Below are 22669 nucleotides of genomic sequence, written 5' to 3' on the forward strand. Positions count from 1 at the left end.
ACCCTTTCAGGACTCGTGGTGTATTTTGGCTACGGCATCCGGCACAGCAAGGAAAACCAGCGGGAGAGGTCGGAGTTGACTCCCACACACTACGTGGTGTACCCCAGCAGCAGCCTGGAGGCAACGGTGCAGGCCGTGCAGCCCCCCAGCCAGGCACCAGCCAAGGAGCCCGGCCACACAGAGCAGCCCACCAGTCCATGAGTACTGCTGGGGTCCTGCCCTCCCTCCCCCACCTCCTCAGGAGGCCGGAGGGGCTGGCAGCCCCTCTATCCAGGGCAGCTCAGGTTTGCAGGCCTGCCCATGCCGTGGGGTACTCAGGACCTCAGGACCTTAGCCCAGGTGCCGAGCTTCGAGTCTTTGGGAGTGGGCTGTGGCCAGCACTGCTGTGGTGAACTCTGCCCAGCGCCTTCCAGCTTATGACCAACTCCAGCTACCTGGGCAGGTGGAGTAGGGCGGGCAGGGAAGAAGCCCGAACCCCAGGGACCCACAATAATAGCTGCTCGGCCAACCACGTGGCCTGCTGCTGTGTCCACTGTGGTGTTCTTTGTGTCAATGTGTCTTCACCTGCCCCTGGGAACCAGATGATTGTCCTCAATCCACAGCAAAGATGCCAAGGTTCCAGAAGGGGGACACGCTAGCCTTAGGACAGCACTGAGTCAGGGACATGGCCAGGCCTATGTCCCTGTGTCATGCCCTCAAGCCAGTGCCCTCTGCCCAGCTCAGAGGGGAGCAACACACACCAGGCACAGAGGGGTCCCTGACAGGGTGGGGCCGGGCTCCCTCCCAGGCTCCCCAGATGTCCCCTTGGGGACTGAAACAGAGAGCAGAGCCTGGACCCCAAGGAGACTGCCTAGAAAGGGTGGTGGAGTTGTGGGGTTCCCTCGGTTTCCCAGGCCTCCCAGAGAGCAGGGCATGTCCTGAGGCCTGCCCCGGATGGAGAGGCCCCCTGCCCGGGCACACGCATCTCTCAGGCACAGGCCCACATGGCCCACATGGTCCGCTGGGTGTGCACCCACGTGCAGACTGAGGCAACAGCTGTTTCCAAGCCCAGGGCTGCCTGCAGCTTCCAGCGGCCTCTCTCCTTGCCGCCCCCTCAGGGCTTTGTGACAAAGGCTCGGGATGGGATACACGTGGGCAGGTGGGTGCACAAGTGTCGGGGCCTGCTCCAGGGACCTTCAGCCCACCTGGTGGTGGTGGGTCCCCATCCTTGGGGGTCCCCAGGCCCACCCTGCACCCCCCGTGGTCTCCCCAAGGCCATGCTCCATCTACCATAGATGCCTCCACCTCTCCATTTCTGCCTGTAAGGACCACACAGGAAGCCGCTGGCTTTGGCAGCTTTACTCCTCGACTCTCTGCAGCCTCAACATCACTTTCTCTGGGCCCCAAGGACAACCAGGGACACATGACCCCACTCCAATAACCAGGCCTAAGGGCCATGATCTCACCCCGGCCCTTCTGAACCCACCTCGCATGGACACTGCCCTGGGGTGAGAGGCAGCAGGGACCCCAAGGCTTTGCTGAGGCTTCAGGTGCCAGATGATTCCAGATGCTGTCCAGCATGAGCCCCAGGCCTCCCTTCCCAGCCTGTCCCATGTCGCTCCACCAGCAAGCTGCCAGCAGGGCCCTGCTCACCAGGGACCCATGAGGAGGCAGCCCCTTGTCTCCATGGGGTGGGTACCCCAAACCCTGCTCCTCCCTGGGATCCAGAGAGGGCTTGGCTCCTGCAGCCCCATCCCTCCCCTCCTGACCATGGGGCCAGGACACGGGGAAATTCTCCAGCAGGCAGGACTCAGGCCCCCAGGGGGATTCCAGAGCCTGAACCAGGCCAGCTTGCTGGGGGTTCCATGTCCTCTATTAGGGACATTCTCTCCAGCCCCTGGGTTCCCCCTGGGGTTTTGGTCAGAGCGTGGTCCTCGTATAGGTGCCTCTGGCTGGGTGGGCAGGTGCCCAGACACGTTTTCAGGTTTGACCTTTGGCAGCTGAGACATATGTGTCCAGATATACAATCTCCCCACCCCATGGCTCCTAGGAAGCCTGGTGTGCAGGTTCCAGAGCGTTGAGCTGGTGTCACCAAGGAGACAGACAGAAGGTCCCAAAGGACCCCATGCCCACCAACTCAGCGCCTTCCCCACCACCCCCCCGCCCATCCCAGCCTTCCACAGTCCCAGGGCTGCCACCAGGATGGGGCTGGTGCTCATCAGCTGAGCAGGTATGGGCCCAAGGGGGTCCTATGCCCTTGCCTGGGGCCCTAGGGGGTTGGAGCATCTGCCCACCACACTCCACTCCATGGATGAGACCCAGTGCTGGGAGGGGCCCTGCCCTAGGAACCCAGCACAGCAGCTGCCACAGCTCCTTTTGTCAGGCTGCCTCTCCCTGGCCTTGGACTCTGGCTGCACAGACCCCAGTGAGGGGCAGCTGAGAGGGCAGGGGCTCTCCCTGTGAGGGGGCTGCGGCAGGGGGAGGAGGGCTGGGAGCCAGGCAGGGCCGGAGGTGACCACAGCCAGTGTGGTGGACAGCTGGAGAGCAGGGAGCAGCTTGGAACGCTGGAGACGGAGCCTGGTAGAGCGTCTCCAGCCCCAGCCCCAGCCGGAGACCCACTGGACCAGAGCCCTGCGTCTGTTCCCTGCAGTCTCTGCACAAAACTGGCTTCTGTCGTCCCCAGGCAGCACCTGCCGAGGCTGGAGTTGGGGACGGACAGGCTGCCTGGGAGCTGAAGGGTGGAATTCTCCCCCCACCTCTGCCCTGGTCCTGCTAGAGCTTCATCCAAATCCCCAAGGCAGGGCCCCCACCCTTCCCACCCCCCAACTCCCAACCAGCAGAGAAAGGCTACAGGCCTCAGGAATGGGCCAGCGAGTGGGTGTCAGGGCCACCCTGCTGACAGCGTCCAGCTCCCAGCAGCAGCAGTGGGGGCAGGTGCTGGGCCCCCTCTAAGGCACCTGGGCAGCTGGATGTGGGGGTGGGGAAGCCACCTGTCTGCTCAGAGTTGGCAGTCCTCTTCGGGGCCTTGGCCTGCAGATGAAGACAGCAGATCAGGGCTCCAGCCACCATCCTCCAAAGTGTAGCCGAGGGTCCAGGCAGACTGGAAGCTCACCTCTTCATACTTGGTGCTCCAGTAGAAATGGGCTTCTCCATCCACGTACAACAGCAGCAGGTCACAGCAGAAGGTGATCTGGGAGAGGCAGGGCAGACCCATGGCATGGCCAAACCTGCCGTTCCACTGCCTCCCCAGCCCTCACCCTGACACTGGATGTCAGCACAGGGGGCTCGGGGGGGCACTTGGGGGGCACGTGCTTGCTGGCAGCCTGAGGGAGCCACGAAGTCAGACTCACCACACCCAGCCAGGCCGCTCCAGTGCCCAGAGTGATGGTTGTGGGGATGAGCCCGAACTTCCCTGCCTGAGAGAGACCTGGGCTGAGCCTCTCTGCCTGTGGCTGCCACTCCCTCCTGCCCCTCACCCCTGCCCACCCCACCTACCCCAGCCTGACCCCTACCTGCCCAGTGACGAGGATGTCAAAGCGGATCCCGTAGAGCTTGAGCAGGCTCCGGGCCTCCACGCCTGAGGCCTCCCTCCAGTGAGTGGCTGTCCTGGGGCAGGAGAGAGTCCAGTGGCTGCTCTGCCCACTCCTGTGTGGCCTGGCCCTCACAGGCCTCATCTTACTCATCCACTGACTCCATCTACCCCAGCCTGAGTCCTAGGTCTCAGCCCTGTGTCACTGCTGAGGACACAGGGGACAAGCAAGCTGAGACCTGCCTCTCAGAAGCTCCCTGCCTGCTGAGGGGATGGGGACAGAAGGGTCCCTAAAGAGACATGGGCAGTCGGGGTGGGGGAGGTGGGGCAGGCCCGGGGCTGTGGGGTCCAGAGAGGGGCACTCACTCTCCTCTGGGAACCAGGGAAGACTTCCTGCCAGGAGCCCCTCAGTCTGGATTCCCAGGGCTCAGGAAGGAGCTCCAGGCAGAGATGGAGGGTGGGGAGAGCGCAGAGGGGAGGGGAGCAGGGCGTGGGCGGCTCTAGCCCCATGTGGTTGCAAAGGGCTGGGGGGCCAGCGAAGCCAGGCCAGGCAGGGCCCAGCGGGCACCTGTAGGCCTGGTGGCTGTGTGCATGTCTGCATGAGGATGAGGAGGTGACATGAGGGGGCAGAAGGATGGGGGTTCTGCTTAGGAACCTCAAAGACATGACAATACATGCAAGGCAAGAGCCTTGAGTGCATCTTGGGTCAGAAAATAAAAAGATTTAGAACTATTATTGGCACAGCTGGGGAAATTTATATATTATTAGATCTATCTGCCAATGTTAAACTTCCTGAGTGTGACAAGAGGACAGCGGTCACCTGGGGAAGGTCCTCAGTATCAAGACAGCATTGAAAGGGGTGAGTGTCTAGATATCTGCCAATTACTTTCAAATGGTTTCCTTTGAAATCTATCTAAATATATCCAGCTTACTCTAGAGAGGCAGAGAGAAAACAAATGGGGCAAAATGGTAAAAAAAAAACCTGGTGAACCCAGATGAAGTCTCTATGGGTTTTCACGGTACTGATCCTTGAAATTTTCTATAGATTCTTGTACTTTTTTAGATAAAACCTTAAGGGAAAAGTAAAAAGAAAGCCCCTGTGCCGTGGAGGGAGGTGCTGGAGGCAGGGTGGAGTGGAGGAGGGGCTGGGGTGAGGGGTCCCAGCTGCAGCAGGGTGTGGGGATAGACGGGGTGGAGGCCAAAGGGCTCAGGAGGGAGGCTGGACGGAGCCTGTGCTGGGGGACCTGGAGCTGAGACCCCCTCCTGCCCTGGGACCCCCCCCTCGCACACACAGCAGAGCATCCAGAGGGATGGGCCAGGCTGTGGTCTGTCCCGGGCACCAGAGGAGGACAGGTCGGAGAGGACCTGGCTGAGGAGCAGCGGGTGGGCAGTGGGGCCGCACCTGAAGTTGTAGCTCCTCTCCTGCAGCTGGAAGGAGTAGTGGGGCCGGCAGTCAGAGCCCACGGTGTCCAGGTCACAATCCCAGTGGACGTGGATGCCCACAGCACCGCCCTACACACAGCGCATCACTGCTCCACCAGCACGCGGGCCTGGGACCCTCTCCCCATGGCCTCCCGCAATCCTGCCCCCATGGACCCACCAGCAATGCCAGGTCCTCAAAGACCCCTCCAGCCATGGCCACGAGGTCCCCGATGCGGAACACAGGGCAGTAGGGGCTGAAGCGTGGGTCGTAGCGGCAGCGCTTGAAATAGGTGGCATCCCACGTCTCCAAGGCATTGGACCTGAGAGGAGGTGAAGCTGGGGATCAGGCCAGGAGGGGACAAGGAGGATCTGGGGCCAGCCAGGACCCATCATGCTCACTTGGAGAAGTTGAACTTGCTGAAGGTGACAGTGTTTTTGATGAACAGGGTGAAGTTCTCAGCCTGGACCAGCAGGGGCTTCCTGCAGGTGGGGGGAGGTAAGAGGCAGGCTCTGCTGCTCCTGGGACCCTGCCCTGGGTGTCGGGGACACTTACACAGGCACAGTGTCACTCTCCACAGGGCACCAGCCCCAGATCTCACAGGTCCTGTGGGTCCCATTGAAGATAACACACTGGCCCGTTTTTATGCCTTGAAAACACGAGACAAAGTCCAGGCCTCCAATCCCCATAGGGCCTGGGAAAGGAGTGGGCAGGGGGCTGCTGAGAAAGAAGAAACACAGAAGCACCACTGGGCCTGCATGAGGGAGCCACCCAGGGTCCCAGCCCAGCCCCCTGAACCCCCATCCCATTGGAGACTCCAGAAGTAGGGCCCACAGTTACCATGGCTATGTGTCCCCGTCTCCCCTTCAGGACAGTCCTCGTCAGACCAGCAGTTCGCCAGTGGGATGGAGGGGGGCTGAGGTGGTGAGAGAGCAGAGCTGTCCAGGCTCTGGAGGTGTCTCCCCTGTGTGACCCAGCCCTGCAGTCCCCAGGGACACTCCCCTGCTTAGCCCCCAGGTTCCCTGCGTTTGGGGCACATGAGAAAGCTGGAGGGTGCAGATAAAAGGAGGAGGTCAGAGGGGGAGGGCGAGCAGCCCCCCGGCCAGATAGGGGTGCAGCGCTGTCTCCCAAGGTGGAGCGAGACTCCTTCCCTCCTGACAGTTCTGTCCCCAGAGGGGGAGGGGCAGAAGTGACTCCTCGAGGCCCAGCTCCTCTGGTCCAATTCGGACAACCGAGTTGGGAAGGTGGAGGAATTTTGGGAGGGTGAGCTCATGCCAGGGTGGAGGTGCTGGCACCTTGGAGGCCACACAAAGGATGGGACCCTCATCAGAGGGGCCTCTAGGGAAGTGGACCACACACACTGGCCAAGGGACCACAGGCCAGTCCCGTCCCCGCCTGTTCTGCTGTAAACAGGGACGTTAGTGCCTGCACAGGGTCACGGAGTTCTGGGCATCAGCCAGGAGGGAATGAGGGCGAGTTCTCTGGGAGCCCCAGAACCTGGAGAGGAAGCACCCTCAAGCGTCAGGCACTGGCACAGACATGGCTCCGCCAGGCGGAGGGTGGACGCCACTGTCCAGGGCCCCTAGCTCAGGGGCAGCTGGAAGAATGCAGTACCAGGGTGGCAGGAAGGGCTGGGGACTCAGAGAAGCCAAATGAGATGGTGGGACTTTGTGGGGGTGGGGCTGTGAGAAGTGGGCAGGGGACAGTGTGGGGCCACCTGCTCTGCCTCGCTGTCCCTACCTATGTCCTGAGTCTGCCCCTCCTCTCCACCTGGGTTGGGCCAACATCTCCTCTGACCAGACCCCATGGTGACCAGCACAGGCCCCACCTCTGCCCCCATCCACCTCCCTCCAGCAGCCCGCGTGGTCCATCCCAATGCACAGATGGTCGCGTACCCCTCCAATGACCCCATCTGTGGCTCTGCTGCTGCTGGATCCACTTTAGCTCCTGAGAGGGGCTCACAGGGCTTTGTGATCTAGGGCCCAGTCCAAACCTAGGGACAGCCCCACTCAGTGCAGGGAGCCCTGGAGGGGCCTCATCTCACACAGCTCGGGGCCTTTGCCCACGCAGCCCCCTCTGCCTGGACATCCTCAAGATCCCCCTCCAGCCTCACACCCTGCAGGAAACCCTTCCCGAGGCCCTGTGTTGGCTGATGTGCCTCCCTGGATCTCCTAGCTGCAGCTTCTGCCCCCATCGCAGGACTGGCTGCCTTGGCTGCGCTGTCTGTGCGAGAGGTGGGGAGGGTGGAGTTTTGCAAGCCTGGTCTGGGGCAGGCTCAGCAGGTGTTCGCTGGAGGCTGTGACACTACAAGGACACAATGCATGTGCTGGGAGGGACCAGACGACCAGGCCCCTGAGAGGAGCTGGCAGGAACTCCGCTATTCTCAGGAAGCCGGCTTGTCGGATCTGGTGGATCACTCAGCCCTGGCAGTTTCGAGGGAAAGGCCAGAAGCCCGGACATGGGCAAAGAGGATCACACGGATTCCAGAAAACACAGACTTGTGGCCCCAGCACAGTTTCAGGACAGTCTACAAGCCGAACATTAACTAGACGTCTCTGAGCATTTAGAAAGGGAAGGATATCGTGTGTGTTTCTGAATGTCAGCACATCCATGCCTCACCTCATTGTGGACGGGCCAACCAGGGACATGTGGCCACTGTGGTGGGACCAACGACCAGGACTCAGGGGACAGGGGCCCCCACAGTTACCCTCCAGCCCAGCAAGCAATTCAGTGTTGGACTCAATTAAAGAAAGGCGTCGCCATGGAGGCAGGCCTCCAGGGCTGTGTCCCGGGTCCCAACTGTCACACAAAAGCCACAACTGGGGAACTTATAAAAATAGTTAGGATGGTAAATTTTATATTAATGTGTATTTTTGGTCAATAACAAAAATTGGAAACAAATCCACAGCTGGGGAGGAGAGGGAGTGTGCTCTGCAACAGATGCTGGATCCCTGGTACGTCCTTAGGTGAGAGGAAAAGGTGAGATTTCAGGGAGAGTCTGTATTTCTGCACGAACGGGCAAGAATAGGGTGGGGCACTCTGGCTTGACCACAGTTGTAGTAAAAATACCCAGAGAACATAAGTGACCCTGCACTCCGCAAAAGAAGGAGTGTGCTGTGTTTGCCCACAAAACGGAAGCTGCCATGGGACCCATTAACAGAGGCTGGGCATAGGGAAGGAGAGGTGATCTTCCAGCTGAGCGCTTGCTATTAGAGCCCATCTAAGCATTGTGACCAGTTCTGAGAGTTACACTAACAACCTGGAGAGTGCCCAGAGGAGGGGCCAGGGTGGGGAGGGGCCTGGACACCTCACAGAGAACAAGAGTGGAAGGATCTGGAAGCAGACCTCTCAGGGGTGCAGAGTCCCATCACCCACAGGCTGGAGGCCTTGGATCAGTGACTCAGGCTGGCTGAGCCTCAGTCTTCTCCTCTTAAATGGGGCCTGCAGTAATTCCTGCCAGGCAGGGTGCTTGTGAGACGAAATGAAATGATTCAGGAAAGGTTTCAGCTCAGAGCCTGGGCTACAGCAGCACACGCTGAGCCTCAGGCACCTGGGAAGGAGAAGGGGGGACACGGCTGTGACCCAGGGCTGCTGGAGGAACCAGGGACCCGCTGGGAGGCTCCCAGGCAGCCTTACCTCTGGGCATCTGCCCTGAACTTGTTCTGGCGTCACAAGGAAATTGGTCACCAAGAAGAACACGTTCTCTCCCTGGAAGGCAGGGGTCAGGGTTGGCCATCCTTGGCTCCTCGATGGGAGAGGCCAGAGGCTGGCAGCTGGGTTTGGGAGGGAAGGGGTCCTGCCCCATTGAGTCATCAACCCTGTGCCCCAGGACAACCCTGTGCATCCAGTGATGTGCGTTGAGGCAGAGATGGGAGGCTGTCTGGGTTTCTGGCCATTTCTGAGGCCCCTTCCATCTGTTTGAGGCAACTTTTTTTTCTCTATTCACTCTCATTCACTCAACCAGAATTCTCCATGAGCCTCCTGCTTCTAGGCACTGAGGATCCAGAGCTAAACTGAGCCGGGCACCCGCCCAGGCTAGTGGGGAGGTGGATCCTTCATTGCACGCATGGCCAGGGCCGGGGGCCGGGGGAGCAGGTGGTGAGCTCTGCCCAGGAAAAGGCAGGGGCTGTGGGGAAGGGTGGCTGGCACCGTGTGCTGCCCATGACAGCTCTGCACGTGTAGGGGGACGCACATCCAGGAAGGGGCGGGGAGGGCTGGGCAGAGGGCAGCGGGGGTGGCAGCAGTCAGGATCTGCAGGGACTTGGTGGCCACCATCACAGAAAGGGAGCCTCCAAGGGTGGCAAGCAAGGTCTGGCAGGTTCTGATGGAGTCACCTCTGAAAGCTCAGCCTGGCCTCTGCATGGAGCACACGTTGGGGCCCACAGGAAGATCACAGGGACAGTGGAGGCAGCAGGGAAACTGTCACAGATGGAATGGATGGGAGGGAGGGGCAGGGAGGTGTCGAGCAGGGTCCAGCTTTGGCCCTGGGGACATCATGGCCTCATTGGATGAAAAGAGGCCCCCCTGGGAGAGGGAGACGGTTCCCTTGGACGAGGCGGGTGTGCACCAGGAGGCAGCTATGCTGGGGCAGGTGTCCCCGGGGTACAGTGTGGGCATCAGGAGAACAGAGGAAACGGGGGCTGTGGAGGATCTGGTGGAGGGAGGAGGGGCTGGAAGGCAGCGTGGGGTGGGCAGAGGAGGAGCCAGCCCACAGGGTCCAGGGCAGGGAGGGAGCATTCAGGAGCTCCAGGCCCTGCCCCCACGCCCTCACCCCTCCCTCAAGCTCAAGCCTTGAGCCCCCAAACCCTCCACTCTTCCCGATGCCCTTTTGTAAATGCAGTCCCTCTGGCCCGGCTCCCTGACTCGTCCCCTTGTCCACTTGGAAACCTCTGACATGTCCCCGAGAGCCTGTCCAGGGCCACTCCTCTGTCAGGCCCTTCCTGAGCCCGGCCCTGTGACAGTGCCAGCACCTCCTCTAGCATCACATGCCCCTCTTGCACGCACTTGCTGCAGGGGTGTGATCAGGGGGTCAGCGCCTGTCAGTAGCACCCAGACACCCACCTGTGGGGGCTTCACGAAGTCGGCCACGTCCCACAGCCGGTTCCCCAGCTCCTTGATCTGAGTCACGGAAACCCCTTTGAGTTTGGTGATGACAGAAACCTGGGGGTCCAGGTCCTGCTCCTGGTAGCCTTTTTTGGCCAGGAGGGCCCACCTGGGGAGGAGGCGATGGGCAGTGTGGCCTGTCCCCCGCACACCACGCGGAGAGCTGCAGCAGAGCTGGCCCCGCCCACTCAGCCCCTACACACCCTATAGGCTCCCAGTGCAATGTTCAGGCCCCACCTCTTCCCCAGCCTCATTTCCACCTAAACACCCTGCACAGGCCAGACGTTGCACCCACGCATGGGAGAGCCCTGCACTCAGACTGAGCTGCCCACCTCCTCCCTCACCAGCCCTCACCCTCCCCTGCCTCAGCCACACCAGCTCCTCCTCAAAGGCTCCCCTGACCCAGCACAGCTGGTGGCCTTTCTCAGGGACCTCAGGGCTGCAGCTCTCACAGGGGTCAGGGACTACCTCCTGCCCTCCCAGGGCCTCCTGGGCAGGGCAAGACCATCCTGCTCTGTGCCCAGAGCACAGCACAGGGCTGGGGGACAAGGCCCAGGAAAGGGAGCAGTTGGGCACACAGGAGGACACAAGCACATGGCTCGCTCTTGTCCCTGCTGGTCTCTAGACAGACGGAGATCCTTCCTTCTGCCCCTCCCCTGTCCCAACATGCCCCCTCCACCACCACCAGCCCGGCTCCTGGAGTGTCAGACCCCCAAACCTCAGCCCAACAGGACCAGTCAGGGTCCCTCCAGCCAACCCGCCCAGGAGCCATTCTCTTACCCCACCATGTAGACCAGGACCCCGAGCTGCAGCAGCCTCTGCAGGGCGCCCACCCGCCAGTTCTTGGTCATCACATACTTCTCAGTTTTGTAATCCAGAAGCCCCCAGCCTGTCCAGGCCCCTGAGGAGCCCATGCTCTCAGCTCCTGCTGGCTGCTGGGGAGCGTGAGTCAGCACAGCTGCTGCAGCCCCAGCTGAACAGGAGGCAAATCAGGTGCCCAGGCCAGCAGCCGTTAAAGGGACACTTCCACTGGGGGCAGAATCCAGCCCCACCCCAGCCCTGGGCTCAGTCCCAACCCCCAGCTGCTCTGGGCCTTCCTTCCTCCCCACACTCCCTCTGCTGGGCCCTGGGGCACAGACAGAAGCAGCCCCTCTCCCCTGCCCTTTGACCTCACTTCCTGGAGGGGGGGTGAGGGAATGACAGGGTTATAGGTACTTTGAGACGGTGGCATGGGGTCTGCAGGAGCTCAGAGGAGGGGCCAAGGAAAGCTTCAGGAAGAAGGACCCTCTGAGCTGACACTGCAGATTCTGAAGGTCAACAAGCGAAGCTGGGGAGGGATGTTCCTGGAGGAGGAAGCCGCACATCCGACGCTAGAGCAGGAGAGAGAACTGGGACCCACAGAGAGAGAGCGTGACTCTGGCTCCAGAGAGGAGGGTGGCTGGCTCTGCAAGGTCCCCCAGGCCCTCCTGTGCGACGCCCGGTAGACCTGCCCCACCCGCAAGCGCAGGGACTAAGCACAGCTCTGGAGTCAGGCAGGGTCCCCAGTCCGCGGAAGCGGGGCGCTGCTGGACCCATGCGGACTGCAGGGGGAACAAGCGCCGGCAAGGCGCCCAGGCCTGCGCCTGGCCCGTGGCGCGCGCCCTTCTGCACCCTGGCCAGGAGCGGGCTCAAGGTCAGCGCACGCCAGCGGCGGTGTCTGCAGCGACCAACAGCCCGGGGTAGACCAGGCGACCGAGGAGCGCGTCTCTACTGGCTGCGGGGGGCGCCTGTCCGCTGCCCTCCAGGCTCGATTGGTCCATGCGGCCGGCGGGTCCGCCCACATCCCAGGCCGCGCTCTAAGTGCCACTTGGTTCAGTCCCAGCCCCAGTGCGCGCGACTGCGAAATGGGAGGAACCATGAGGGGTCCCCGCAAGAGGTCTGTGGGGAGGGAAGAGCGGGAGGAAGAGGCGGCGGCCGCTGGGCGACCTGCAGGGGTCCCGGAGGCCGAGGGGGATTTCGATGCCGGTTTGGACTCCGACCTTCAGACAGGAGGTGCCCGGGCGGGGGTTCAGGTCTGTCTCCTCACCTTGGAGGCTTCTAGGTGAGCGTGGAGGGAGCAGGCTGGGGCCGAGGGGGCAGGGTACCCATGTCCAGCAGAGAGCACATCCCTCCGTGGGACACCTGCAGGGCAGTCGGCAGCCCCTCCAGCCCTGTGCGCTCCAGGAAAGCTCTTGGCAGCATTAGTTGTTCCACCATCAGAACGTGCTTCCAGAATGATGGTAAAATGCAAAAACTCAGCCAAACAGTCTAAGGAGGGGTGTCCCACCACTTCCTTCAATGAGATCAGGGCTGGGTTTTGCCAACCCACAGGAGAAACTAAACTAATGAATGTATTAAATTTAGAGTTATTTCAGTGTTGTGCCCTATAAAATGTTCATAAAACATACATGGTCTGCGATGCAATAGAAAAGACACAGCACGCACTTTGCTGTCAGACAGGTGGGTCCTAAGCCTGGCTCTGCTGGGATCAGCTACTTCTAGCTATGTGACTTTGAGGAAAGAACTTGCTTTCTCTGAGCCTCAGTGTCCTCATCTGTATACGGGGCAGGAGTCCCTGTTAGCACAGGAAGAAATGCCTCTAGAGGGGAAATGGGCTGGGGAGTGACAGAGGGCAGGGGAGGAGGCAGACGGTGGTGCCTGGGGAGGGAGCCACACTTAGCCCCTGCCTCCTATCAGGCACCGTGGGCTTGGAGAGCTGGTCAAAGGACACCATCTCCTTGAGGTCCACCGGGGCCCACACCATCGTGCCTGCCTCCTGCTTTCTATGCCGGGGAAGTGCCCCAGAGCTGAACCTGAGACACTGTGGCCTGGGGCCTCAGGTACCCCTGGAGGGACCCTGGGCCAGGCTTGGAGGGGAGGACCTGGGAGGCAGCAGCCATGGGAGTGGCCCTCCCTGAGCCCATCGCACACATTCCCCAGCCTTGCTCTGTGACAGGTATGCCCCATCCCCCACATCTGGGTGGCAGATGGGATCCAGGCTGTGACTGAGATCACTATAAGGGCTGGGGATCCCCACTAATGCACTTGGGGGTCAGAGAAGGCTCCAGGAGGTCTGGTGGAGCCTAGACAGAGAAGCAGGAGTCCCCTGGGCCTGTGGGAAGGGGAGGGCCTTCCAGGCAGAGGGCATCGAGTGGGTGGAGCCCTGGGAACAGGAGCCAGGGTAGTGAGCAGCTATGTATGAGGCCTTTAGCCCTGGGGAGGACCAGGCCCTCAGGCCCCTCTCTGTCCCAGGGGGCCCAGGCTCTGGCTTCCACGCTGACCTCCAATCCCTGTGTCAAGTGGCTGGACCTTCGGGACATTGGGCTGTGTGAGGCTGGCACAGAGGCCCTGGCAGGTGCCCTGAGCAGAAGCAGCAGCATCTATGGGAGGTGCCCAGCCTGGGACATGTGGGCAGACTTTCTGAGCGATGTGGGCTCCCCACAGCCGGGTCTTTCCCCATGGACCTGCTGGTGTTGCTGGGGGAGGGGCCTCAGAACAGGATGGGGGAGTGGGGTGGAGTTAGACCCACTGTGGTGCACCCAACACTGGATGCCACTCCCTTCCTGACCTGTCCCACCCCTCCACCAGCGCCCCCTGCATGTGGTGGCCTCCCAGTGCCTGGATGCAGGGTGGGAGGGTCCTTCCACACAGAGAGATAGGGCTGGCAGTGCGAGAGGAGGGAGGGCTGGGTGGGAGTTTGATGGGGCTGGATCCAAATGCCATCTCTGCCAAAGAAAAGCAGGGTGACCCTGGGCCAGCAGCTCAACCTCGCCGAGCCTCAGTCTCCAATCTGTGAAACGGACCCAACGATGCCACTCAGCCCTCGGGGTTGTGATGAGCATTAAATGCTCAGCAGAGTGTCTGCCCGTGTACGTGCTCCCTGCATGGCCCCTTGGGCTGTCACTGCCAGTCCCCAGAGATGTGGCAGTGGGGGTTCCAGTGGGGGTTATATTGCTGCCAGGCATGAGTCATCAATGGGCTGTTGTTTCATCCCAGCATCCTCCATAGCACCTCAAAGGAGGTGGCTTTAACCCCTTGACAAAGTAGCTTGTGGACACATGGGGTGGGGTGGGGTATCCAGCCAATGGGTTGCAGAGTCACCATGCAACCCCAGGACAGTCCGCCTGCAAAGCCCCTTTCACTGCCTCAGGCCTGGAGTTTGGAGGATGGAGGAAGGTAGAGAAGGGCAGTGCCTGACTTGGACCCCACTGACTGAGGAGGGGTGCTGGCCCCCAGATGTGGACCTGTCGGAGAACCAGCTGGGAGCAGTGGGCGCCCAGGCTGTGTGTGCCGCCCTCACGGTGACCCCAGCCATGCAGAGGGTACAGCTGGCAGGGAACGGCCTGGAGGAGCAGGCAGCCCAGTACCTTGCTGAGCTCCTGCTGGCCCCCACGGGCCTGAAACCCCTGGACCTGAGCTACAGCCAGCTGAGTGACCAAGCAGGTCCCATCCGGCCTGGGCCACCGTGGGGTCCGTCTTCCTGGGGCAGGTGTGGGTGGAGGTTGGCAGGACCACTCTGAGCATCTGTGCTCTGGCCCCTCTCCCCACGTCCCACCTAGGCCTGCCCCTTGCCCACTCCTTCCACACAGAAATCTTACTCCTCGCTGGATGTCTCATTGCCTGCAGCTGCCTGTGCTGGGTGCTGACTTAGCCACTAGGGACGCAGCATGAACAAAACAGAGGTCCTGGCCTCAGGGAACACGTATTAACAAGGTCATGCGCCATAATTACTGGTGCTACAGAGAAACAAACAGGGCGTAATTCCAGAGAAGAATAAGGATCCCTGCTTAGTGGGGTGGCCAGGGTGGCCTCTGTGAGGAGGTGACATTGAAGCTGAAATGTACTGGGTGGGAAGAATCAGCCATGGCAGGACCAGAGGGAGTGCATTTCAAGCAGAACCGTGAACACAGAGGCCTATTTCTCAGACTGATGGCCACTAGTGTGACTGGGCTATTGGGCCAGGGGAGAGTGGCAAGGTTGTGGTGGAGAGGCAACAGGGGGTTGCGGGACGACAAATCACGGCAAAAGGCATGAAGACTTTATTCCGAGTTGGTGGAAGACATCAGTGGGATTCCTTGATCTCACTACTTTCTCTTGTGCCCCAGGGTCTTTGCATGGGCTGTTTGCATTGGGCAGGGAGTCTGCGCCCTGTTCTCAGGGAGGCCTCCCCTCCTGCAGGGAGCTCTCCGCGGTGCTGAAAGTGCCCGCCCAGGCGCGTCAGACCCCGCGGGCTGGCTCAGCGCTCTGCCCAGTCAGTGCATCTGTTTTCCTCTGTGCCTTTCTTTAGACCTGCTTTCCTAGAACTGTGCTGGGACCATGGAGAGGGGTCAAAGTCAGGTCCCTGAGGGCCCCTGGGCTGGTGGGAGAGACTGGCCAGGCAGACAGGTCTGACGGCCAGAGCCTGGAAGGAGGGAAACACGGTGGACATGGTGCCCGAGGCTGCCCAGCCCAGCCAGGTGGGCAAGGCTTCCTGACACCGTGACCCCAGGTTAGAAGGAGGAGGAGCTGTTAGTCAGGTCGAGAAGGGGGTCAACAGTTCCACACATGGGGACAGCCCGGGGGCATGTTGGTCCCTGCACTTTTGAGAACTGGATGCAGGTCAGACTGGCTGGGTGCTGACGGAGTGGGGAGCAGGGTGGGTGGGTGGGTGGGGCTTCTGCCAAGGTTACATGAACGTCTCTCAGGGTTTCTTCATCCCACACAGGCCCCACTTTCCTTTCTCTACCACCCCTGCCTCCTCCCACCACAGCTGTGCTGGCCTTGTCACTTCTTGCCTATAAACTATGGCACAAGCCTCTCAACAGTCCCCTGGCCTCTTGTCTCTGCCTCTGCTGGCCCCAGTCCATGCCCTACACCCACTGCTAAGGAGTCCAGCCTTGTCACTTCTTAAAGCCCTCCCTGCCTCCTCACCACTGATAGGGCAGTGCAAACTCCCTTGTCCTATCATTGAAGTCTCTCAGCATCTTTCGAGTGCCCATCGCTCCTATCTCATTTTACTGGCTTCCCCCCACCTGCCACCAGCGCCAGGCCTGTGTGCATTTCTGCAAGTGCCCCATGCTCCCTTGGCCTCCACACACTTGCTCTTTCCTGTGTCTGCTCTCCACTATGTGTGCACACGTGCATGAGGACTCCCTCTCTTCAAGGTTATCTCCTCAGTCCTCACTTTCCTGACCCCCACGGCAGGGTTAGCATCCACTCTGTTCCCACGCCTCCCTGTTTGTAGTCTAGAATAGCTCACATCCCATTAATTTGTATTATTGTCTCCCCCATTAAATGTGAAACCCCTGAGGGCAAGCAGGCCCATGTTGGGGTCAGCTCCATGACCATCATGCCCAGCAGAGACCCTGGCACACAGCGGGCATCAGCATCATTTTCTGAAGGAGTAAACAGTCAATAAGAAAGTCTCTCTTGGTGTTTCTGAAGGGTGGACACTTGGACCAGCCCTGGCAGAAAACACAGGACTCACCGAGCTTGACATGAGCTGGAATCACCTTCGAGGCCCAGGAGCCATGGCCTTTGCCAGGGGACTGGAGGTAAGAGGCCCCCACCTGTCGGCCCCTCCTGCCTGTCTTTTGGGGACAGGTCACCCAGGGGCCACCTCCCTGTCTTTGCAGCTCTTCAGAAATGAACCTTGGATCTTTTCATCAGAGCTTCAAGAATATTTCTTTAAGTGACTTTAGTTTTCCCAGCTCCCCTTAATGACAACAATGTCCTCTCCCCCTGTGCCCACTCTCACATCACTTACTGAGGGGTCCAAAGATGATTGTCACACCCTTCCCCAGATGTCACAGACACTCGGCTGGTGGGGACATGGTGCAGTCTGGTGACACATGCTCACTGTTGGGCATATGCAGATGCTTCCTGAGATGACACCCTGGCACCCTTGGGTCCCAGCATACTCTCCCACTGCCCACTTACTCCCTTGGATGTGGTGGCTTCTAGGCCTCAGGAGTGGGTGGCTCCAGCCCCTGCCAGGGTGGCACAAGACACCTGCAGTGCACCTGGTGCCAGCTCCCTGTGTGGGTCCCCCTCAAGGAATGGCAGCCATTGCCTTCCCCTCTGACAGGGGCTGACCTGGGCTCCTGCACACAAGGTGGCAGGTCAGGCTCTGTCTTCCTAGCACATCCACGAGCTCCAGCCTTCTTCCCACCACAGCCCCCCAGCAGCCTTTCACTGGAGCCCCTCTGGGCCCCTGGGCTGCTCCGTGCCTCAAAGGCCCTGCCCTTGAGAGGCCCCCAAGTGGGCATGGGGGCTGATCGCTGTGTCTCTGGGGCCTGCAGCTGCGTGGCAGCCCCCCAGGCCCTGAGGGTCACTCACATTCACACCCCTCTCTCTGCTGGGCTTCCAGGGGTTCGGCTAGACTTCTCACCACCAGCCAAGACAAAAGACTCTAACCTGAACTCTGCCCTTCTGCACTCAGTCCATGCTCTTTGCACCTTTGGCCTCCTGGGCTCCAAGGCTATGGCCCCTGACTTTCACCACTGTCACCAATGGTCCCAAGGCTTCACTCTTTTGCATTTCAGGCAAACATCTTCCTGAGAGTCCTGGACATCTCATACAATGGCCTTGGAGATCCTGGAGACTTTGTGGTGGGTGAGGCACTTAAGACCAACAATGTATTGGAGGAACTTGACATGAGGCGAGGAGCATCGCATACCCCCTGTGTCATAGTCTCAGGGCTCATAGCCACCCCAGGGACCAGGGGCTCTATGATCTTGCTGCTGTTCACCACTTTAATTCCCAAAACTACCACAGTCTACCCATGATGGGGCCTGAGCTGCAATCTGAGAGCGCCCAGCTCCGTCCTTCTCACTCGAGTTCATCATTTGAACATTGGGGCTTGTGATTCCCACAGCACAGGTTGGGGCTTGGAATTGCACACGTGTGTGTGAAGCATCTTCAGAGAGCCTGGTGCAGGGCGGGTGCTCACATGCTCTGCTCAGCTCATGGCAGCTAGGGGCCTGCTGTGTGTGGGCTGCTCCTCCAGGCCCAGACAGGGAACCAGAGCAGGGGCCACAAGCCAGAAGGGAAGGAAAGAGGCAGAGGCCTGACAGGTCATGGCTGCCGGGGTGAGCAGGGCCTGCCCGCTGCAATCTTGCCCACCTTTGCTCCCCATGGAAGGAGCCAAGGCCAGAGGAGGCCCCAAGAGATGCTTAAATTTGATGCCAGAGCTGGGGTCTGAGGAGTCAGAGAGAAGTGGGACTGGCTTCAGGACAAAGTGGCCAAGAGCGATGCTGAGGCCTGGAGTTCAGGTCCAGCAGGAGGAGGAGGAAGAGGATGTGAGGAGGGAGCTGAGTGGTTTTCCTGAACACCGCTGTCAGGGTGATAGGGACAGGGTGCCAGCTGGAGCACAACACATGGGAACACCTGCTGAGCTCTGAGGACCAGGGAGCAGCAGCTGGTCTCCACCAGGGGGGTCACTCTAGGCGTGTTTTCTGGGTGATCTCTTCAACACTTGGGGCCTCCGATGAAGCAGGGTCATTATCCAGATTTTACTCACTGACCTGCCCAGGGTCCCCAGGATGTTTGTGGAGCTGGAATGTGACTCCTGACCCAGTGATGGACCAGCAGCTCCAGCTGGGACCCTGGGGAGATCTGTGTGCAAGGCAGCACAATGCTCATGTCTTTCTGTTGCAGCAACAACCGCATCTGCAGTGGGAGCCCTGAGCCCGGGCCTGGGCATCCAGGTCAACCAGACACTGAGGACTCCTGTTGAGAGTGCTGGCCTGATGGGGGAGGCCCCAGCACAGACCTGCCTGTGCCTATCCACACAGATCCCTTCTCTGTCACATCTCCCCACCCCAGTGGCAGCAGGGTGCAGTTTCCAGAGCCCTGATTGGGAGGGGGCCTCCTGGCTTCTCCTTGTGACCACTTCTTCCCTTTGCCCACCTCTGGCCTGGCCCATGCACTTCTGCAGACTCCTCCCCTCCATCCTTCCCTCCCAGCTGTCCTGCCTCCTCCTCAGCCCACTGGAGAGCTGCTCTGCTGTGATGGCCAGGGCACACTCGCTTCCCCTTCATCTTCTCTCATTCTTCCTCTGGCCTTGCTGGACACAGGCTCAGACCTACCTGAGGCCTTGTGTGCACAGTATAGGTTCCTTCCTGCAGGGTTGCCAATGGGGAGGGAGGGGCTGAGCAGGGCTGAGAGCAGGAGACAGAGAAGGGAGGGTGCAACAGAGGATGGAGCAGGCCCACAGGGACCACTGTGCCAACAGCATGTGCTCAGAGGACACTACAACCAGCTCCAGGGGATCCAGCCCTGCCTGGCCCTCAGCTCCCTCAACTGGCAGAGGCGCCCCCTGCAGCACCCCATCCCCAGCCTGAGGCTCACCCCTCTGTGGCCCTTGGCTGGAACCCAGACCTCTCTGGAACCCCATTTCCAGCCACCTGCTGGACGGTCCCCCAGAGGGCCCATAGGGATATTAGATTCTGAGAGTCCAACCTGGATGCACCATATCCCTCTAAGGGCTGCCTCCTTCCCATCAGAAGCTGAGCCCAGCACTTGTCTCCCTTTCCTACATCTCCCCTCCTCCATCTCACCTCCTGCAGAGAGCTCAGGCTGCCTGCTCCTCCTTCTCACTCCCCTCCTCCAGGCCTGTGCTCCTGCTACTTCCACCTCTCTGGCGCTTCATGCCCACCTGCTCCCAGGTGATCTTTCTACACCAGAAACAAGCCCATGTCCCTTCTGCTTTAAACCTGTCAGCAGCCCCCTCTGGATGAATCCAGGCTTAGCAGTGTGTCATTCACAGCACGCCCTTGGGATCTGGGCTCTGCCAACCCCCCTCTTCCCTCCTGCTCTGAAATCCATCCTCTCCCTCCAAGCTGCCTGGAAGTCTCCGTGCACACGGGGCAGTTTCTCCCTCTGTGTTGCTCCTGCTGCTCTTCTTGCTGAAATGCCCAGCTCCACCCACCTCACCTGCAGAGCTCAGCTCAGTGGCTCAATCCCCATCCGACCTTTACCCCCAGGAGAGCTGGTGCACACTCTCTCCTTGCACATATCGCGCTGCATTTTTATGATGTTCCTTTTCCTCTACTCCCCCAGTGGGTGGTCCGTTTACGGGCAGGAGTCTGTCTCATGTGTCTGTCTTTGTCCCCTGCACTGAGCCAGGCACTGGGTGGGCACTCAGCCAGCATCCACTCCCTTTCTCTCTCCCGGCCCTGCAGCCTCACCCAGGGCATTCTGTCCCATGGAGACATTTCTGAGCAGAGGCGGTGTGGCGGTCCTCGGCCATGTCAGCAGAGAAGAGGAGTCCTTGCTTCCCTCTCACACTGCTCTCCCGGCCTCCCTGGGCTCAGCTGCTCTCAGTGTCCTGCGTGTGTTTCTTAGGTGTCTGCTTTGGTGTTCTCCAGTCTGTGCAGGGGGACCCAGTGTCTGCCCTGGAACTGCTGGATTTCTCTGTGAGGGCTTTTCCTAAACCCCACCTCGGTCCTCCCAGCAGCCCTGTGAGGCCTCATTTAAGGGAGGGAGTGGGAATTGGAGGACTAGTGTCCTGCCCAGATGCATGGCATGGCCAAGACCACGTTCCAGCCCAGGCCTGAACGTGGGTCTTGACGCCCCTCCAGCCCCACTCCTGCTCCTGACTGGGGTGCTGCCCTGGCCTCACCTCGGACCCCTGCCTGGGTTCTTCACCGGCTGAGAGAATAGCTGCTTCAGGGTCACAATGCTCCCTGTTCACTGATGTTTGGATTTGCAGGTTCAGCACTCGCAAGGCGGCCCCTCCCCCGCCCGCACTGCCTGCAGGGGGATCCTGGTCCTGGAAGAGTCACTGTGCGGGTGTGAGGGAGATCAGGATCCCTTTCACTCAATTTTGCCTTTTTTTTTTTTAAAGATTTTATTTTTTCCTTTTTCTCCCCAAAGCCCTCCGGTACATAGTTGTATATTCTTCGTTGTGGGTCCTTCTAGTTGTGGCATGTGGGACGCCGCCTCAGCGTGGTTTGATGAGCAGTGCCATGTCCGCGCCCAGGATTCGAACCAACGAAACACTGGGCCACCTTCGGCGGAGTGTGCGAACTTAACCACTCGGCCACGGGGCCAGCCCCAATTTTGCCTTTTTAATGTAGAAAAAATCTCATTCTTTTCCAAGGCAGTTAAACACTAAGGAGAGAACCCCAAATACGAATTATTAAAAGAAAGTCTAGTCCCAAATCACTGCTTATTCCAACCCTGATTCACTTCAGTCCAGACCTGAGTCAAAGCCTCTCCAGAGACCTGTCTTCAAAGCTCCAACCCTCAGGCTCGGGACACCTGGTGTTGAACGTCGTCGTTCCCTTCTCCCTTCTCCCTGCCTTGTCTCTATGGCTCCAGAGCCAGAGATGAGCTTGCCTTGACCATGTCCCTCTGCTCTGAGAAGGCCGCTCAGCACTGGACTCCATCATTCTAACACAAACGGAATATGTGAAATTGTCCTGCAACAGTACATGCTTGTTCAGTACGATGTACGGTTACTGTCAGAAGCGTTAGTATAGTGGAAATCCTATAGGGTTTGGAATCAGACATTGGATCTTGGAATCTGAATCAGAGATCAGCTCTAGTCTAGATACAATGTTCTGTTTCCTGTTCCTTCACTGCCATCATTAGTCTAATCTGCCTAGCCCAGATTGTATCCTCAGCTTCAAGGGAAATCCTTCTGAATTCCTACAGTTCATGTAAAACCCTTCCCAGGACTCAGCCTTGTGTCCATGTGAAACGGGGCTAGTACTTTCCAGCCAGGGTCACTGTGAGACGGGATGAGATGACAGACCCTACAGAAAGGGCCTGTGCAGAGACAGACTCAGTGCTGGTTCTCTTCCTCCAACCTCTCTGGTTTTCATTTCCTGTTGAGGAACAATATTTATGCTGCAAAGTGCACATGGATTAAGGGCAGAGTCCGGTGAATTTTCACAAACAGCATAGACCTATGTAATCAGCTCCCTGAAGCCCCCTGGAGCCCCTGCCCTTCTCTATTTTAAGTTTGGGGAGTAATGACATTGTTACCCATAGGAGAGAAGCTGTCCTCAGGAGCTTCTTTGACGCCCTGTGTGGGTAAAAGAAGTCAAGTTCTTAGAAAGTGACAATGTGCTGCCTGGTCCTGGGTCTCTCCTCAGGATGTCCAGGTGAGCAGAGAGTTTGATGACCTCGCTAGCTCAGTGAAGGTCACTCTTCCAAGGCTTTGCAGAAAGACTGCTGCCCGCAGAGTGGAGCACAGAACAGAGTTGCTGCCAGCCTTCAGCCCGTCCCCACCAGCGTCTGCCCCTAAATGACCGTGGAGTGTGGCTTCCTCATCTTCCATCGGCCACTTCAACTTCCATGTGGAAGGTTCTGGACCTCACCATGCCTTGTTACCACCTGAGTCTGCACTGAGTCCCCATGTCAACTAGGGGAGAAGTCCTACAGAGCTGGTCTTCACGATGACACAGACACCTGTACCCTCCTCAGCCCCCACGGTCCCTGCACTAGCCTGGGCCTCCTGCTGCTCTCACTCGTTTGGTGAATTCACTCATGAGTGAATTATATGATACGTGAATTATATATCAAGAAAGCTGTTACCAAAAAAAAAAATCCACATTGTTTGATCCAAATTGTGTAAAAAAATATATGAATACATATACACAGAAAAAAAGACCCAAAAAACCCCTGTCATC

At 59.4% G+C, this 22669-nt stretch overlaps 3 protein-coding genes across 17 annotated transcripts in view; 2 read left to right on the forward strand and 1 right to left on the reverse strand.

Moving 5' to 3' along the window:
• Positions 1-1126, forward strand: part of LOC106837159 (cationic amino acid transporter 4-like) — a 40913-nt gene extending 39787 nt beyond the window's left edge. For all 13 annotated transcript variants that reach the window (XM_070516632.1, XM_044775347.2, XM_044775348.2 and 10 more), the window contains one exon: positions 11-1126. In XM_070516632.1, coding sequence (XP_070372733.1) covers positions 11-201 — 191 coding nt within the window. In that variant the 3' untranslated portion in view covers positions 202-1126. The remainder of the gene's footprint in view (positions 1-10) is intronic.
• Positions 1127-1312: 186 nt separating this feature from the next.
• Positions 1313-10950, reverse strand: LOC106837160 (P2X purinoceptor 6-like). Its single transcript, XM_014850548.3, is given in 13 exon segments — positions 1313-2953; positions 2956-3009; positions 3092-3169; positions 3330-3395; positions 3492-3585; positions 4911-5020; positions 5109-5250; positions 5330-5410; positions 5484-5577; positions 5769-5844; positions 8565-8636; positions 9990-10140; positions 10812-10950. Coding segments are annotated over 13 exon segments (1245 nt in total). The 5' UTR covers positions 10946-10950; the 3' UTR covers positions 1313-2860.
• A 386-nt stretch (positions 10951-11336) lies between these two features.
• Positions 11337-22288, forward strand: LOC106848265 (leucine-rich repeat-containing protein 74B). 3 transcript variants are annotated; one of them, XM_044775354.2, is made up of 9 exons: positions 11819-12062; positions 12747-12889; positions 13302-13433; positions 14285-14492; positions 16473-16582; positions 17573-17697; positions 18694-18760; positions 20345-20446; positions 22133-22288. In XM_044775354.2, exons 1-9 carry the CDS (start codon positions 11915-11917, stop codon positions 22286-22288), a joined length of 1191 nt encoding a protein of 396 aa, XP_044631289.2. In that variant the 5' UTR covers positions 11819-11914. The 3 variants fall into 3 exon arrangements, 1 of the variants encoding a protein (XP_044631289.2); XR_011505507.1 differs by lacking the exons at positions 12747-12889; positions 13302-13433; positions 14285-14492; positions 18694-18760; positions 20345-20446 and having other exon boundaries at positions 11337-12111; positions 17573-17638; positions 22133-22268; XR_011505508.1 differs by lacking the exons at positions 12747-12889; positions 13302-13433; positions 14285-14492; ... (1 more) ...; positions 18694-18760; positions 20345-20446 and having other exon boundaries at positions 11819-12111; positions 22133-22266.
• Positions 22289-22669: the final 381 nt, after the last annotated feature.

The sequence above is a fragment of the Equus asinus genome, chromosome 8 (genome assembly GCF_041296235.1).
Source record: "Equus asinus isolate D_3611 breed Donkey chromosome 8, EquAss-T2T_v2, whole genome shotgun sequence".
Taxonomy (NCBI): domain Eukaryota; kingdom Metazoa; phylum Chordata; class Mammalia; order Perissodactyla; family Equidae; genus Equus; species Equus asinus.

Bases quoted from the DNA above. Each gene is read 5' to 3' on its own strand.
- LOC106848265 (XM_044775354.2), top strand. From the start codon at position 11,915: ATGGGAGGAACCATGAGGGGTCCCCGCAAGAGGTCTGTGGGGAGGGAA. The intron at 13,434-14,284 runs GGGAGGTGCCCA...TGCTGGCCCCCA, and splicing joins GCAGAAGCAGCAGCATCTAT to GATGTGGACCTGTCGGAGAA. The intron at 20,447-22,132 runs GTGAGGGCTTTT...GTCTCTCCTCAG, and splicing joins TGGAACTGCTGGATTTCTCT to GATGTCCAGGTGAGCAGAGA.